This window comes from Hyperoodon ampullatus, assembly GCF_949752795.1.
Source record: "Hyperoodon ampullatus genome assembly, chromosome: 5".
Taxonomy (NCBI): domain Eukaryota; kingdom Metazoa; phylum Chordata; class Mammalia; order Artiodactyla; family Ziphiidae; genus Hyperoodon; species Hyperoodon ampullatus.
Window position 1 is genome coordinate 5268208 of NC_136918.1, and position 16675 is coordinate 5284882.

A 16675-nucleotide genomic window follows, 5' to 3' on the forward strand; every position below is an offset into this window, starting at 1 on the left:
GCTGACTCGGTTTTTGGTACTGGCACACGGATCTCAACACCAGCTTTAGATCCTACTGGTTAGCCTGTGGACAGTGGGAGGTGTGGAGGAGGAAAAGTAAAAGTGTAGACTATTTGTATGCAGTCAAAGTTAAGTTGTTTTTGGCTTAAAACAGAGTGCTGTAATTATAAGATGTTTTATATAATCTAATACTAATCGCAAAGAAAAAACCTGTAGCAGATATACAAAAGCTAAAGAGAAAGGAATCAAAGCATACCGTGACAAAAAAATCATCAACTCACAAATGAAGACAGCAAGAGAAAAAGAAAGGGACAAAGTAACTACAGAACAATCTGAAAACCATTAACAAAATGGCAATAGAAAATCCTTACCTATCAGTAATTACTTTAAACTTAAATGGATTAAATTCTCCAACCAAAAGATCAAAAGTGGCTAAATGGATTTTTTGAAAAAGATCCAACTATATGCTGTGTACAAGAGACTCAGGTTAGCTTTAAGGACACACATAGGCTGAAACTGAAGGGATGAGAGAAGACATTTCATGCAAATGGTAAACAAAAGAGAACAGGGTACCTATACTTATATCAGACAAAATAACTTTAAGTCAAAAACTGTTACTAGAGACAAAGAAGGTCACTACATATTGATAAAGGGATCAATTCATCAAGAGAATATAATGACTGTAAATATACAGTCAGCCCTCCATATCCATAGGTTCCACACCTGTGTATTCCACATCCATGGATTTAACCAACCATGGATTGAAAATATTTGGAAAAAAGTTCCAGAAAGTTCCAAAAAGCAAAACTTTAATTTGCCTCATGCTGGCAACTATTTACATAGCATTTACATTGTATTACAATATTTATAACTAGTTAAATAGAATTTACATTGTATTAGGTTATTGTATAAGTTATTAGAAGTAATCTAAAGATGATGTAGAGTATATGGGAGGATGTGCAAAACATCAGGGACTTGAGTATCTGAGAATTTTGGTATCCATAGTGGGTCTGGAACCAATCTCCTATGAATGGATACTGAGGGACAACTATATACTCACCCAACATAAGAGCACCTAAATATATAAAGCAAATATTAACAGAACTGAAGGGAGAAATAGACAGTAATACAATAATAGTAGGGGATTTCAATACTCCACTTTCAACAATGGATATATCATCCAGACAGAAAATCAATAAGTAAACAATGCACTTGAACAGTACTATAGACCAAGTGTACTGAACAGACATACGTAGAACATCCCGTCCAAGTAGCAGAGTACATATTCTCCTCAAATGCCCAAAGAACATTCCCTAGGACAGATCACACGTTAGCCCACAAAAGAAGTCTTGCCAATTTAAGCTTGAAATCATATCAAGTTAATCTTTTCCAACCACAATGCTATGAAACTAGAAATCAATAATAGGAGAGAAACAGGATAATTTACAAATGTGTAGATATGAAATAACACATTCCTGAACAAAGAAGAAAAAAATAACTTGTGACAAACAAAAATGGAAACACAACATACCAAAACTTCTGGGATGCAGTAAAAGCAGTTCTACAAGGGAAGTTTACAGTCATAAAATTTCACATTAAGAAAAAGGAAAGATCTCAAATAAATAACCTAACTTTGTACCCCAAGGACCTAGAAAAAGAAGAATAAACTAAACCCAAAGTTAGCAAAAGGCAGGAAGTAATAAAGAGTAGATCAGACATAAATGAAATAGAGAATAGAAAAACAATAGACAAGATCAACAAAAGTAAGAGTTAGTTTTTGAAAAGATAAACAAAATTGACAAATCCTTGGCTAGATTAAGAAAAAAAGAGAAGTCTCAAACATATAAAATCAGAAATAAAAGAGGAGACACTACAACTGTTGTCACAGAAATGCAAAGGATTACAAGAGATGTCTATAAACAGTTACACACCAATAAATTGGATAACCTAGAAAAAATAGACAAGTTCCTAGACACAAACAACCAACCAAGACTGAATCATAAAAAAATAGAAAATCTGAACAGACCAATAATGAGTAGGGAGATTGAATCAGTGGTCAAAAATCTCCCAAAAAAGAAAATCCCAGAACTGGATGGCTTCACTGGTGAATTCTACCAAATATTTAAAGAATTACTGCAAATTCTTCTCAAATTCTTCCCAAAAATTGAAGAGGAAGAAACTTCCAAACACATTTTATGAGGCCAGTATTACCCTTGTCAAACGCCAGAGAACGACACTACAAGAAAAAAAATTATAGGCCAATATCCTTAATGAACATAGATGCAAAAATACTCAACAAAATACAAGCACATTAAAAGGATCATACAACATGATGAAGTAGGATTCATCCCCAGGATACAAGAATGGTTCAACATACACAAATCAATACATGTGATACACTACATTAACAAAATAAAGGATAAAATTATATGATCATTTCAATAGATGTAGAAAAAGCATTTGACAAAATTCAATATCCTTTTATGATTAAAAAAAACTCTCATCAAAGTGTGTATAGAAGGAATATACCTCAACATAATAAAGGCCATATATATGACAAGCCCAGAGGTAACATCATACTCAACAGTGAAAAGCTGAACACTTTTCCTCCAAGATCAGGAACAAGACAAGAATGTTCACTCTCACCATTCTTATTCAACATGGTACTGGAAGTCCTAGCCAGAGCACTGAGACAAGAAAAAGAAATAAAAGGCATCCAAATTGGGAAGGAAGAAGTAAAATTATCTGTTTGCAGATGAGATGACCGATGACCTTACAAATGGAAAATCCTAAAGACTCCACCAAAAAAAAAAAAAAAAACTGTTAGGATAAACAAATTTGGTAAAGGTGCAGGATACAAAATCAGCATGCAAAAATCAGTTGTATTTCTCTACACTAAAAACAAACTATCCAAAAAAGAAATTAAGAAAACTATCCCATTTACAATAGCATCAAAATCAATTAAATATAGGAATAAATTTATCCAAGGAGGTGAAAGACCTATACAGTGAAAACTATAAAACGTCAATGAAATAAATTATAGAAGACAAATAAATGAAAAGATATCCCATGCTCATGGATTGGAAGAATATTGTTAAAATATCCATACTACCCAAAACAATTTACATATTCAAAGCAATCTGTATCAAAATTTTAATGTCATTTTTCACAGAAATAGAAAAAAAATCCTAAAATTCATGTGGAACCACAAAAGACCACAAATAGCCAAACCAATCTTGAGCAAGAAGACAAACTAGAGGCATCACTTCCTGATTTCAAATTATATTACAAAGCTACAGTAATTAAAACAGTATGGTACTGGCATAAAAAGAGACACACAGACCAATGGAACAGAATATGAAATCCAAAATTAAACCCACATATGTATGGTCAACAAATCTTCAACAAGGGCACCCAGAATACAAAACAGGAAAAGAATAGCCTCTTCAGTAAATGGTGTTGGGGAAAATGGATATCCACTTGCAAAAGAATGAAATTGGACCAATATCTTACACCATACACAAAAGCCAACTCAAAATGGATTAAAGACTTAAATGTAAGACCTGAAACCCTAAAACTCCTAGAAGAAAACAGGGACATTGATCTTGTCAATGATTTTTGGATGTGATACCAAAAGCACAGGCAACAAAAGCAAAAATAAACAAATGGGACTACATCAAACTAAAGTTTCTTTACACCAAAGAAACCATCAACTGATGAAAAGATGACCTATGAAATGGGAAAAAATATTTGCAAACCATGTATCTCATAAGGAGTTAATATCCAAAATACAAGGAACTCATATAACTCAACAGCAAAAACCAATCCAATTAAAAATGGACAAAGGACTTGAATAGACATTTCTCCAAGGAAGACCTACAAATAGTCAACAGGTATATGAAAATGTGCTCAACATCATTATTCAGCAGAAAAATGCAAATCAAACCACAATGAGATTATCACCTCATACCTGTCAGAATGGCTATTATTTTTAAAAGTAACAAAAGATTACAAGTGTTGGCAAGGATGTGGAGAGAAGGAAACATTTTACACTGTTGGTGGGAATGTAAATTGATAGTCATTATGGAAAAACAGTATGGAGCCTCCTCAAAAAAATTAAAAACCAAGAGTTACTCATTTTCCCAGGGGAATCTCCCATGTATCCATGAGGTATACATGTTAATAAACTTGTTTGTTTTCCTCTTATTAAAAAAATTAAAAACAGAACTACCATATAATCCAGCAATCCCACTTCTTGATTTTGATTCAAAGGAATTGAAACCAGGATCTCAAAGAAATACTCACACTCCCATGTTCATTGCAGCATTATTCACAATAGCCAAAATATGGCTACACTTACCCCCAAATTCAATGAGTTATATACATTAAATATGCACAGCTTTTTACATGTGAATCATACCTCAATAAAGTGACATGTATGAATGAATGAATGGAAGAATGAATGAGCAAACAAACTAACAAAAAGAAAATACAGGAATATTTTCTTTTTCTCTTTTTGGCCACACTGCGCAGCTTGTGGGATCTTAGTTGCCTGACTAGGGATCAAACTGGGGACCCTGCCAGTGAAAGCATGGAGTCCTAATCACTGTACAGCCAGGGAATTCCCATGATTATTTTTTTCTTTTTAAATCTCAGAGTGGCCATAAACAAAAGACTGATAATCTGATCATTTTGACCACATAAACGTTATTAATTTTGTATGGTCAAGACCATGATAAACAAAGTTTAAGGATGACTAGGAAACAGGGGAAAATAGCCACAACAAGAGCAACAAAGGGTTGGTTAATTTCCATACGTTATACAAACTCATAAATTGGTAAGGAAATCAACAGAAAAAATAGGCAAAGGATGTGAAAGAGTTCATAGAAAAAGAATGGCTTTTTTAAATGTGAAACTTGAAACATCAAGCAGTGGAAACGCTTTACCTCTGCTAGTTAAATGTTAGGCTCTTTCTTAACAGTCTTGGAGAGCAGAAGCGGGACAACATGATTGAACGACTGTGCCAACTGCCCTTCCTTGCCATGGAACTATCAGTGATACAGACCATATGTAACTGGACTGATGTAAGGTTCATCCAGTGGAGGCCAGGCCACCCCCTCCCAGCCCATGGCAGCAGGTTGTGCATAAGTCTTCCCAGTTCCATATCCAGTGACCTCACATTAGCAGCATGAAATCAGCCATGGTGGGAATAGTTACACCACAGAAAATGGCAAATGCTACAAATCAAAGCTTTTTTAGTTCCAGACAACCGGTTGTTAAGTATTTAACATCACACCATTAGACCCATGCCAAATATCTTCAAAGCCAGAAGACTGTCACACTTTCTAAGAATTGTTTTCAACTGGGTTGGAATCAAAATGAGAGCAAGGGTGTCCAGTAAGATACACAGCTGAATGTATTTTGAAAAAACTCCCAGGCAAATCTGACATTGCAAACAAGTATGTCACCAGACTCACCTGAGAACCCTAAGAACCCTACTCTATGCTTTCATGAATTGGCAGGTCTGAAAATACAGAACGTTGATGTCTTTCAACTTCCCTTAAACCATAGAGCAAAACCGACAAACTCTGTTGGAAGACAGCATGGTTCTCGCCTGGCTCTGGGAAGAAAGGCGTGGGGCATCGGCTCACCTGAATCTCCATCTTCTCCTTCAGGCCCCGGAGCTCCTGAGCCTGCCTGAGTCGTTCCTCGGGCTCCTCATCCTGCAGGGACCCGAGGTTGGACTTCATCACCTTGTGGGACTGCAGTGCCTGCAGCTTCTGAAAAGACCAGGGTGCAGTTTCATTCAGATGAAGATCTAACCATGATGTTGTCTTTTATACCCGGAGCGGTGTCAGAAGGGCACACCTAACCCCAACCACAAAGCCCCAACCTGAACTCACTAGGTATCTGCACGCCTGCAAACATTCACACAAGTTCACACTCCCCTTCACTAGTGTTCTCCTGAGAGCTCAGCCCTTGCGCAGGAGAAGCAAATTCCCATGGAAGAACAGAATTCAAGAGTGTCATTTCCATTGTGCTGAAATTCTGCTGTACTTCAAACCCGGAACTTTCCTGACAGCTTTCCCATTTCTTCCTCAGTCTCGAATAGGCTGAAGAGAATCACACTATCTGAGCCTTGAGGAGGGTCTCAGGCACTCCAGACCACCCCTGAGGACTCCTGCCCCTCTTCCCACAAAGAAAAATCCTGGCTGTCACCAAGAAGGCCTGGCTTTTCACAACTTGGAGTCATGTCACCAATGCCTAGTGCTTCCCAAGCTAAAGGTGTATGGTGTGAAGGAAAAGGCATGGAAAAGTGGATCAAAGACAAGGTGCCTTTCCACCCGACTATGGTTATATTTTTAAATAGATCACTACTGCAGTGACAAAAGCAATGATCTCCATCTCCATTACTATATCAGACTCATAAGCCCTATTAAAGCTTTAGAGAACAGTTAAGTCCCTGAGTTTAACTTCTCTCTCTTGCTAATCTTTAACTCTTCTCAATTCCTGCTAAAGCAATATTGGGGCCAAGCGTTAACCATTTCTAAACCCCTTGAATATTTTTGTAGAGTCAAATGCTTTATCAGATGTATGCACAGCTTTCTGCCCCTGATGTGTCACTTCTGTCTTCACACTGCTGCTTATGACACACCGGAGAGCTGGCTTTCTTGGCATCACAAACCTTCATGGTGTTTTCCTTTCAACTGGGGTAAAGTGGACTTACAGTGTTTTTCACAATCACTCTAAATGGAATCATATCTGTTTCCCCATCCCCCAGAATTTTTTTTCCCTTTTCTGCGGCACGCGGGCCTCTCACCGCTGTGGCCTCTCCCTCCGCGGAGCACAGGCTCAGCGGCCATGGCCCACGGGTCCAGCCGCCCCGCGGCACATGGGATCCTCCCGGACCGGGGCACGAACCTGTGTCCCCTGCATCGGCAGGCGGACTCTCAACCACTGCGCCACCAGGGAAACCCCCCCAGAATTTTTAAAAAATAAATCAACAAGATAATTATCCAACTACACTGAGAATTTTGTATCCAGTTTGGTTCCTGTACTTTAATAAAAGTGAAAGAATAAAATGTCAGGTGAGGGCTTCCCTGGTGGTGCAGTGGTTAAGAGTCCGCCTCCCGATGCAGGGGACACGGGTTTGCGCCCCGGTCCAGGAAGATCCCACATGCCGCGGAGCAGCTGGGCCCGTGAGCCATGGCTGCTGAGCCTGCGCGTCCAGAGCCTGTGCTCTGCAACGGGAGAGGCCACAACAGTGAGAGGCCCCCGTACCTCAAAAAAAAAAAAAGTCAGGTGAGAGGAGATGAGGGGGAGACACACAAACACAAAAATACAACAGAAGCCATCCTATAAGGGAAAGGCAAAAAAAAAAAAAAAAAAAAAATGGATGTTCCAGTTTAGGAGAGTGTGATCCAAGTTAAAAGGAAACCATGGATGGTAGTGAGAATCATGTCCTCATTTACCACAACCCAGGATTTCCTCACCAAAAGTAACCTTTTGATTTTTGAGGACACGGTTTATGAACGACGACTCCAAATTCAAATCAATACCTAGGTATCTAACGTGTCTAGTCAGCGAGTACCATGTCAGGGGAAGCATGGGAGTCAGGGAGTTTCAGATGAGCTCAGAGATGATGGGTGTGGGGCTGGGGGTTAGGAGTATGACGTCCACATGGTGGGGCAGCATCTTGTCCTCCACAGATCATCCCTGTCCACCCTGGGGGAACACTTAGGAATGGGAGGACTTGGGTCACTATCGATACACACACACACACACACGCAGAGCTCTCATTGCACTCCCACCGCCCTCCATCCTTGGCTTTCCGTCTCAGATTGAGACCACCAAGGCTCCACACATATCCTACGACAATCCCCTTCTAGAAAAGTTGTCTAGGTGTTTCTTTAGGCAAAACATGCAATGATCATGAGAAACACTATTACACAATTCATTTTCAAATCAAGAAAAGATTCTCCTTGATGTTCAGAGGACCAATAAGAGCTAAATACATCCTGAAAATAGTTCTCCTCAAATATTGTGCCTGATACAGTTTTAGTTATACAGGTTTATATGGGAAGATACAGTCCACAGATAACTTTAATAAGGTTTTCTTTTTTTTTTTTTTTTTTTTTGCGGTATGCGGGCCTCTCCCGTTGCGGAGCACAGGCTCCGGACGCGCAGGCTCAGCGGCCATGGCTCACGGGCCCAGCCGCTCCGCGGCATGTGGGATCTTCCCGGACCGGGGCACGAACCCGTGTCCCCTGCGTCGGCAGGCGGACTCTCAACCACTGCGCCAACAGGGAAGCCCAATAAGGTTTTCTTGAATAAACGTAATAATATATCCAGTAGAAGAGCAGAGGCTTTGAAGTTTAAGGAGCTGGGTTCAAATCCCAGCTCTACCTCTTAACAGCTGTGTGACCTTAGGCAAGTTATGTGACCTCAGTGTCTTCGCCTGTAAAGGAGGAATGATAATAGCTTTTAAAAAAAAAAAGAAATTTATTATTATATTTTTTTACTTTTCGGCCACACTGTGCAGCACGTGGGATCTTCGTTCCCTGACCAGGGATCCCTGCGGTGAAAGTGCAGAGCCCTAACCACTGGACTGCCAGGGAATTCCCTAAAAAAAGAACTTTCAAAAAGAAATTAATAAACTAATGACACACCTACCTTTAGAATCTTATAGTTGTTTGGTTGTTACAAGCATTAAAAGTTAGTGTATACAAAGTACTCTGCACGGGGGCTAGAAAAGTTTCAGTAAATGTTAGTTATTATGTGTGACCCCCACAGACCCCAACAGAGAGCCTGGCCTGTAGCCAGGGCTCAGCAAGTACTTGTTAGAAGAAAAATGCATTCATTTACATTTTGCCTCATTTCTTGTCCAGTGATGAAAGCCCTTTGAGAAAATAAGGATAATATCTCAGGAGCTCTTACTATATGCCAGATAATGTTAAGTGCTGTCTATGTGTTAATTTAACCCTTTCAGAAACGTATCCTACAGAAAAGAAACTGAGGCACAGGAAGGTTAGGTAACTCGCCTAAGATCACACAGCCAGTATGTGATGGAGCAAGCAGGGATTCAATCCTGGGCACTGGCCTCTAGTATCTGGCCTCACAGTGTATTACCCACCCCCAATGGCAGATGACAGAGAACTAGTACAAACAACGAAATGAATTTTGAGAACAAATAAGCAGGTTTTCAACTAAAGAACTCTGAGAAGCCTTTTAGCTTGGGTACCTCTTCTAGCGTAGAGTTCTGGTTGGCAACACTTTTAAATTCATCCCAAAATAATTTTTTGAGCTTGTCTATTTCCCCGTATAGCTTGGCCCGCTCTTTTTCTTTCCATTCATCAAATTCTTTCTTAGCTTCTGCTTCCCTCTGGCGAGTGATCTCTGCTTCCTACAAAGAAAAGCAAGAACAAGAGAATCATTAATTCCACATTATGACAAATATTTACCAAGAAACTGCTAGGGCTCCTTGTCCGTGCAAGCCACTATGGAGACCCAAAGAACATTCATCCCCCAGTCTCCACTGTTGGGACTGGAAGTGGGATTAGTCTTATCTGAACCGTAAAGGCCCTTGAGGATGGGAATCATGTCTTTTCTCTCTTTATATTCCTCACAATGCCTGGCATAGTTGGTGCTCAGTAAATGCATGCTGAGGGAAGGAGTGATGAATGAATAAATGCCAGAAGGAGTGAGGCAAGTTTATGCATTTTCATTCTACAAACATTTACTGAGTACCTCCTCTGGGCTGCCTTTGGGAGCTTATCCAGTCTTTGTCCTCAGAAAGCTAACATTATATTGTAAGAAGTTAAAATTCAGGTTCAAATGCTCTCAGAGGGCATGCAAGAAGCTGCAGCTCTCTTTTGGCCATACAGGTCTGACCAAGTAATTGAATTTTCCTTGCCAAACTACCTAAAATCGTTTAGCACATCCAGGAAGACGCCATCCTAGCTCTGTCTCCCGCTCTGTGAAACAGCCAGAATTTTGTTCCTGTGGGATGCGAGTGCATCATGGGTCTCTCGGCTAGTCCGTGACCAAGCCCCCTGCCGTTTCCTCTCCACACCCACCTGAAGCTGCCGCTGCCTCTCCGCTGCCCTCTGCGCTTCCAGCTCCCCTTGGGTCCACTTCAGCTTGGCCCACAGCTCTTCCAACACCTCCTCCACTGGCTGCTCCTGCTTCTTCTGCTTTCCCGTGGGGTCCACTAGAAGAGAGGGTGATGGTGTAAGTCAAAGTCAGTGGAATGTATACCGTCACACCTCAGTCTGGGTTCAGCTTTGCCACTTACATTGTACACTGACTTTGGGCAAATGACAGAACCTCCCTGACCCTCTGTTTCTCCAAACTGGAAAATGGACACAGTAATAGCACCTAACCCAGAGAGTTATTGTGAGGATGAAATGTGATAATGCAAAGGGCTTAGCGTAGTGCCTGGCAGGACAGCTCAATCCATGTGAACTACTGTTGTCATTTAAAATAACTATTTTGACAGTACTAACACATGGCAATGTGAATGAAAAATCAGCAGAGTAACAGAAGCAGAATACCAAATAGTGTGTACACACTGATTATTAATACAAAGAACATATCTACGTATCCTGAGAGCAATCAGAGGGGAATTTAAAATAGTGATAATAATTGTAGTTTTAAGTTCACTCTTCTCAGAATATAGTGTAGTTTAAATGTGTAGTTTTAAACTTACAGTGAAAAAAAGGCAGCATGCATTACGAAGAAACCTTGAATTACAGAATATTCTACCTAAATCACATAATGATAAAGTAAGAGTTAAGGGGTAATGAAAAAGACACCAATTGTACTTGAACATTTGTTACTTTTTTTTTTTTTTTTTTTTTGGCTGTGTGCAAGGGCTTTCTCTAGTTGTGGCAAGCAGGGGCCACTCTTCATCACAGTGCGTGGGCCTCTGTCGTGGCCTCTCTTGTTGCGGAGCACAGGCTCCAGACGCGCAGGCTCAGTAGTTGTGGCTCACGGGCCTAGTTGCTCCGCAGCATGGGGGAATCCTCCCAGATCAGGGCTCGAACCCGTGTCCCCTGTATTAGCAGGCGGATTCTCAACCACTGTGCCACCAGGGAAGCCCAACATTTGTTACTTTTTAAGGTACATTTAGAGACTATTAGATGGTACTGTTATTGAAACTTTAAGCTTTACTTTGAAAAGAAATATATGGCTTTTCTCAGATGGGACTTTTTAGAAACAAGCAACTTTTAGATGTAGTGTAAATTAATTTGGGTTAATTAAGTGATCTGAGGTGAGCCTGGAATGGGAGGGCTGGGTTATCTGAGAAGCCAGCGGCCTGACAATAAGTTAATGAACATTAATGTATCAAAAGTTGCCTTAAAAACATATTTTCCCTCTCCTTACAGCACTTTACATTAAGGAAATAACAAGGAATATGCACAACGATTTATGTACAAGAATGTTATCATCACGTGATTTATAATAGGAAAAATTTTTAGTAGCCCATATAAATTGAGAAATAATTCAATTGTGAAATATATTATGATCGCTACACGATGAAATACTATTTAGCCATTAAAAACCATGTTTTCAAAGATGATTTACTGACTTTGGAAAATGTGATATATTAATTGAAAATAAGCAGTGTCAAAACTGCATCCTATATGACTATATTTGTATAAAGAAAAATAATGACTGCGAACATACCAACATATTAACTGCAGGTGAAATTGTCCACAGTTTTTATTTTCTCTTTTCTACCTTTCTGTATTTAAATTTTCTAGATCAAAGGCATATTTTTTCCAATTTCTTTATTGTGATGAAATATACATAACACAAAATTTACCACCTTAGCCTTTCTTAAACGTATAGTTCGGTGGTATTACATACATTCATAATTTTGTGCAACCATCACCACCATCCATCTTCAGAATGCTTTTCATCTTGTAAAACAGAAACTCTATTCTCACTAAACACTAATTCCCCATTCCCCCTTCCTCTAGCCCCTGGCAACCACCATTCTACTTTCTGTTTCTATGAATTTGACTATTCTAGGTACCTCATTTAAGTAAAATCATATAGTATTTGTCCTTCTGTGACTGGCTTAGTTCACTTAGCATAATACCCTGTTGCAGCATATTGCAGAATTACCTTTCTTTTTAAGGCTGAATAGTATTTCTTTGTATCTATATACCACACTTTGCTTATCCATTCATCTGTCAATGGACATTTGGGTTCTTCTACATCTTAGCTACTATGAACAATGCTGCTATGAATATGTGTACAAATATCTCTCCAAAGATATATATCTTTATCAGAAAAAAATATTTGATAAGTGGAAAATCTGTTTTTCTTTAGCAGCCTCCAATGCAGAGCCAAGAAGAATTAGATATATAATAAATGCATAGTAACTAGGTGAATTGTGCTGTTTTAAAACTCTGTTCTTTGAAAAAGAAATTAAAATAAAGGGGAAAATATTTTATTCAATGGGATTTTTATATTTAATTTATATTACATTTTATCACATTATACTTTCCTATCTATATTTATGTTACGTTTTAACAGCTATTTCTTATTGAACCTCAAAAAACAGATATAAAGTATGCAAATTACAGTGATTAAGTCATAATAAGCTCATGACATTAAAAAAGTCAAAGAATTGGTCTGACTGCTCATTAAGCCCAGTTAAGCTTATTCACAGTCAGCACCAGAGAACAGCAAATTCCAGAAGGCTGGGAGGTAAGGGCCCTTCAAAGTCACTCTGTCGGACTGTCCCATTCACAGTGAAGGACACAGAGGAGGAAATACTGACCACGGTCACATAACAGAAGGGGACAAAGCTAAGACTAGAACCTACCTGTCTGACTCCCAGCACTTTTTCTCTAAACACGTGGTCAGAAACCCTCCCCGCCCCAGGTGGGATCCCCCCATCCTCAACTGGATGATGAGGTTCTGAGGGCAGCTTCGGTGGGGTACATGCCCCTCACCCACTGAACACAAGCCCAGGCCCTGCACAGTCCCAGGAGGGCCACCTGGACTCACCACCTTCCACCACGCCCGTATGTCTGCGCTGGATGTGGCCCCGGAGAAAGGTGGCGTTCATGAAGGTCTTGTCACACAGGTGGCACTACACAGAGGGAAGTAGTGGGAAGTGCAGGATTAGCTCACCTGAGTCAGCCAGGGATTCTCCCTCTATCAAAACTCTCATTCCTTGGGCCCCCTGGGCTGCTTCACAAATAAAGAGTTTGATTTACTGAGTAAGGCAGTGACTGAACCCAAAATATATATACTATATATTTTATCCCCCCCCCAATATATATATATTTTTTTTCTTTTTCTGAATTTTAAAACACTACCAGTGCCATGGGGGGCTAGGAACAATGATTAGTATCATCCTTAGATGATACTAAGGAATTTTTGATGGTTTTTCAGGGCATGATGACGGTATTACGTTTATGTTTAAAAGTGGGAGGGATGGGAGTCCTTGCCTTTTAGAGCTACATAGTGAAATATTTACAGATAAACTCATATGACTGATACAGTTCAAAATAATACAGGGGTGGGGGAAATTGGGTAGAGGAAAAAATGAGACAACATTGGCTATGAGTTGATAACTATTGGGCTGGAGAGTGTGCAGATGAAGGATCATTATATTATTCTCTCTACTTTCGTATATGTTTGAAATTTTCCACAATAAAAAGGTTTTTTTTCAAAAAACACCAATGTCCAAGTCTCACCCAGAGTTGAGAACCACTGGAGCAAAGGGCAGTAAATATAGCATCTGAAATTCCACTTCACTCTCCTCAAGCATTTCAGACAATACCAATCTAGCATATCATTTTTTCACTGTAAAACTTCAAAATTCTTCCAACATGGCTTTGCAGGCTGCCATTGCTAGTCAATCAGAGTAAGAGGGCAGATTATTTGCTGTCTTTACACAAAGGCACATGTGACAGAAATTGCCAATCGTCCCCCAGTACCAGTTTTCCCTTTTACTTTAGCAATAGAAACCTTGATTTTTAGCTGTGAGGCTAATGAGGATATATGTCACCTCCTCCCTTACAACCAGGTGTGGCCATGTGACTAAATTCTGGCCAATGGCATGTAAACAGAAGTGGTATATGCAACCACTTTTGGGAGGTGTCATTAAAGAAAGAGCCATGATATTCCTCACCCTCCCTCCTCCTGCTGAATGGAATGTGCACCTGAGAGGTGGAACTCAGGCAGCCATATTGGACCAGGAGGCAGAAGTCACACAATGAGGCTGGAGAGAAACACATCCAGAACTGGGTCCGCGATTACATGCCACCCCTGGATTGTTTGCCTCTAAACTTTGTTCATGAGAGAGAGAAATAAACTTCTATCTGGTTTAAACAATTATAATTTGAGGTTTCCTGTCACCCAAAGCCAAACTTAACCCAGATGGATACAGTCTGGGTTGACGGACTCTGCCCACGCCTGAGTTCTAAAGTGACATGAATTTCTAGTTGTTTGAAGGAATATCAGCTGGGGGGGCAGGGAATATGTCACAAGGCATCTTATTCCAAATTATAAGCCCGTCCCCTCAGCCCACCCTTCCCTGCTTCCCCTTTTCCACCCCAAGCAGCACACTCACAAACCAGACACCAGACTAGTCCCTCTACCATGCCAGCTTTGAACCTGGGAAAATAAGATGCTGGCATTGCAGTGGCCCAACTTGCTGCCACACGGAGAGAGTGTTTCTGAGAATGGAATCCACACTGACAAAGAATTGCCAAGAGCTGCAGAGAGAGAAACTAGATTCTGGTGCCATCACCTAAGTCCCACCATAACCCTGGATTTTTCAGTTAAATTAACCAATAAATTCCTTATTGGCCTAAGCCAGGTTAGACTGCTGTTTTGTCATTTACTACTGGAAAGGTTCTGACCCTTTTATCATAATTAACATTATATTAATTATGTCAATTACCATTCAATCCACTAACATCATGTCCTAATGATTCCTTCTGTCCACCCACCCCAAACTATGAATTTCTGTTAAACCTGAACCAGCATGATTTGTGTCTTCATCCTCAGAGCCTGGCAGAGGGCCGGGCACCTGACAAGCTATTATTAAAGGGCAACTGTCCCCGATCCACTCTTTCCATAGAAAGAAACGCAAATGCTCAAATGCCACTCTGGAGAATGAACTGTCACTTGGCTGACTAATAGAGTCACTTTTCCAGAACAGGCCTGGCTCTACCAGTCCGCTGTCACACACCTCTTACACACCCCTTACACATCACACTCTGTACACACACACACAGCCTTCGTATATACACACTCACGCCCTCCATGAATACACACACCCTTACACACATACAATCCTTCATTCATTCACACACACACACCATAAATATATCTTTACATGCACACTTCACATGCAAGCACGTTACACACCACACACTCTACATACATATCTACACATACCACTCACAGATGTACCCTCCAAACAATCACAGACACATCTTAGACACCATCCATAAACACACACACACACACCCTGCATACATTCACACATGCACATGAGACATGAACTCATACACATACCTGCCTCACATGTACAATCTCCATACACACGCACACACACACATGCCATAGACTCGATGAGACACCCTGGGGCTCTCTGGCCACCAGCGGCATCTCTGAAATCTGCTCCCAGCCCCAGTGAGAATAGCCACAGCAGCCTCAGGGGCCAGGCAGTGGTGCCGCCTGGGTGGCCAGTGGCCGGGCCCACAGCCCTCCCGGCGGCCCCGCCCGCAGAGATGCTCACCGCATGGTAGCTGTGGGCGCCCATCTGCAGGAGCAGCTGCTGCAGGGCGCTGATCATCTTGCGCCGCCGGCGGCTCTCCTCCCGCACGCCCCTGAGCTCGTCGGCCTGGCGGCCCAGCTCCTGCTGGCCGCGCTCCTGCTGGCCCAGGCTGGCCTGCAGCCGCGCCTCCAGCTGGGCCACGCTGGTGCTCAGGCAGTCCTGGCAGTGCAGCAGGTACTCGATGCTGAGCTGCGCCAGCCGCAGCACCTTGAGCAGCGCCGGGTCCACGGGCTGCCCGCAGCGGCCGCACACCTCCCGGTCCAGGTTGCAGAAGGTGACGCTGACGATGTTCTCCTGCAGGGTGGCCACGTCCAGCTCCCGTGCCACACGGTCCACGTCCAGGGCACTAATGCGCCTCCAGTCCATCCTCTCACGGCGAGGTTGGAACTTGAAGGTGGGGAGAGTGTAGGCCGCAAAGAGGGGGTCGCTGAGGCCCTGGGCGGTGGTAGCGTGGGACTGCATGGACGGGGGGAGCCCTGGGCTGACCACTGGGGAAGGGTGCCACCAAGACCACGGCAGCAGGCACAGGAGCTGAGAGAGGGCCTGGAAAATGAGAGGAGAGTTGAAGTTAGGCTTGGTGCGTGTGGCTCCATGTACCGCGCTGGCCAGCAGGAGCCTGTAGTGTGCATGGTGTGCACTGACACAGCCAGAGCAAGGGTGTGGGCTTTATAACACACAAATGTGGATTCAGATCCTCAGCCTTGAGCAAGATCCTTTACATCTTTAAGCCTCCGTGTGTGTTGGGGATCACGGGGCCTCCTCTTCAGGCTCGCGGTTAGGAATGAGGCAGGCGAAACACCCAGGCCAGTGCCTGGCACTTGGCAGGTCCTCAGTGAACCCCCCGCCGTGCCCAAGTCCACTGTA

At 41.8% G+C, this 16675-nt stretch overlaps 1 protein-coding gene across 4 annotated transcripts in view; it reads right to left on the reverse strand.

Annotated features, from left to right (window-relative positions):
* DZIP1L (DAZ interacting zinc finger protein 1 like) overlaps positions 1–16288 on the reverse strand; it is a gene marked incomplete at both ends in the record, with an annotated part of 34372 nt that extends 18084 nt beyond the window's left edge. For 3 of the 4 annotated variants that reach the window (XM_079705574.1, XM_079705575.1, XM_079705573.1), the window contains 5 exons: positions 5652–5780; positions 9242–9403; positions 10077–10210; positions 13027–13108; positions 15773–16288. In XM_079705574.1, the coding sequence (XP_079561700.1) occupies positions 5652–5780; positions 9242–9403; positions 10077–10210; positions 13027–13108; positions 15773–16273 (1008 nt within the window). The remainder of the gene's footprint in view (positions 1–5651; positions 5781–9241; positions 9404–10076; positions 10211–13026; positions 13109–15772) is intronic. The other variant, XM_079705572.1, reaches the window with a different exon arrangement.
* Between the last annotated feature and the right edge of the window lie 387 nt (positions 16289–16675).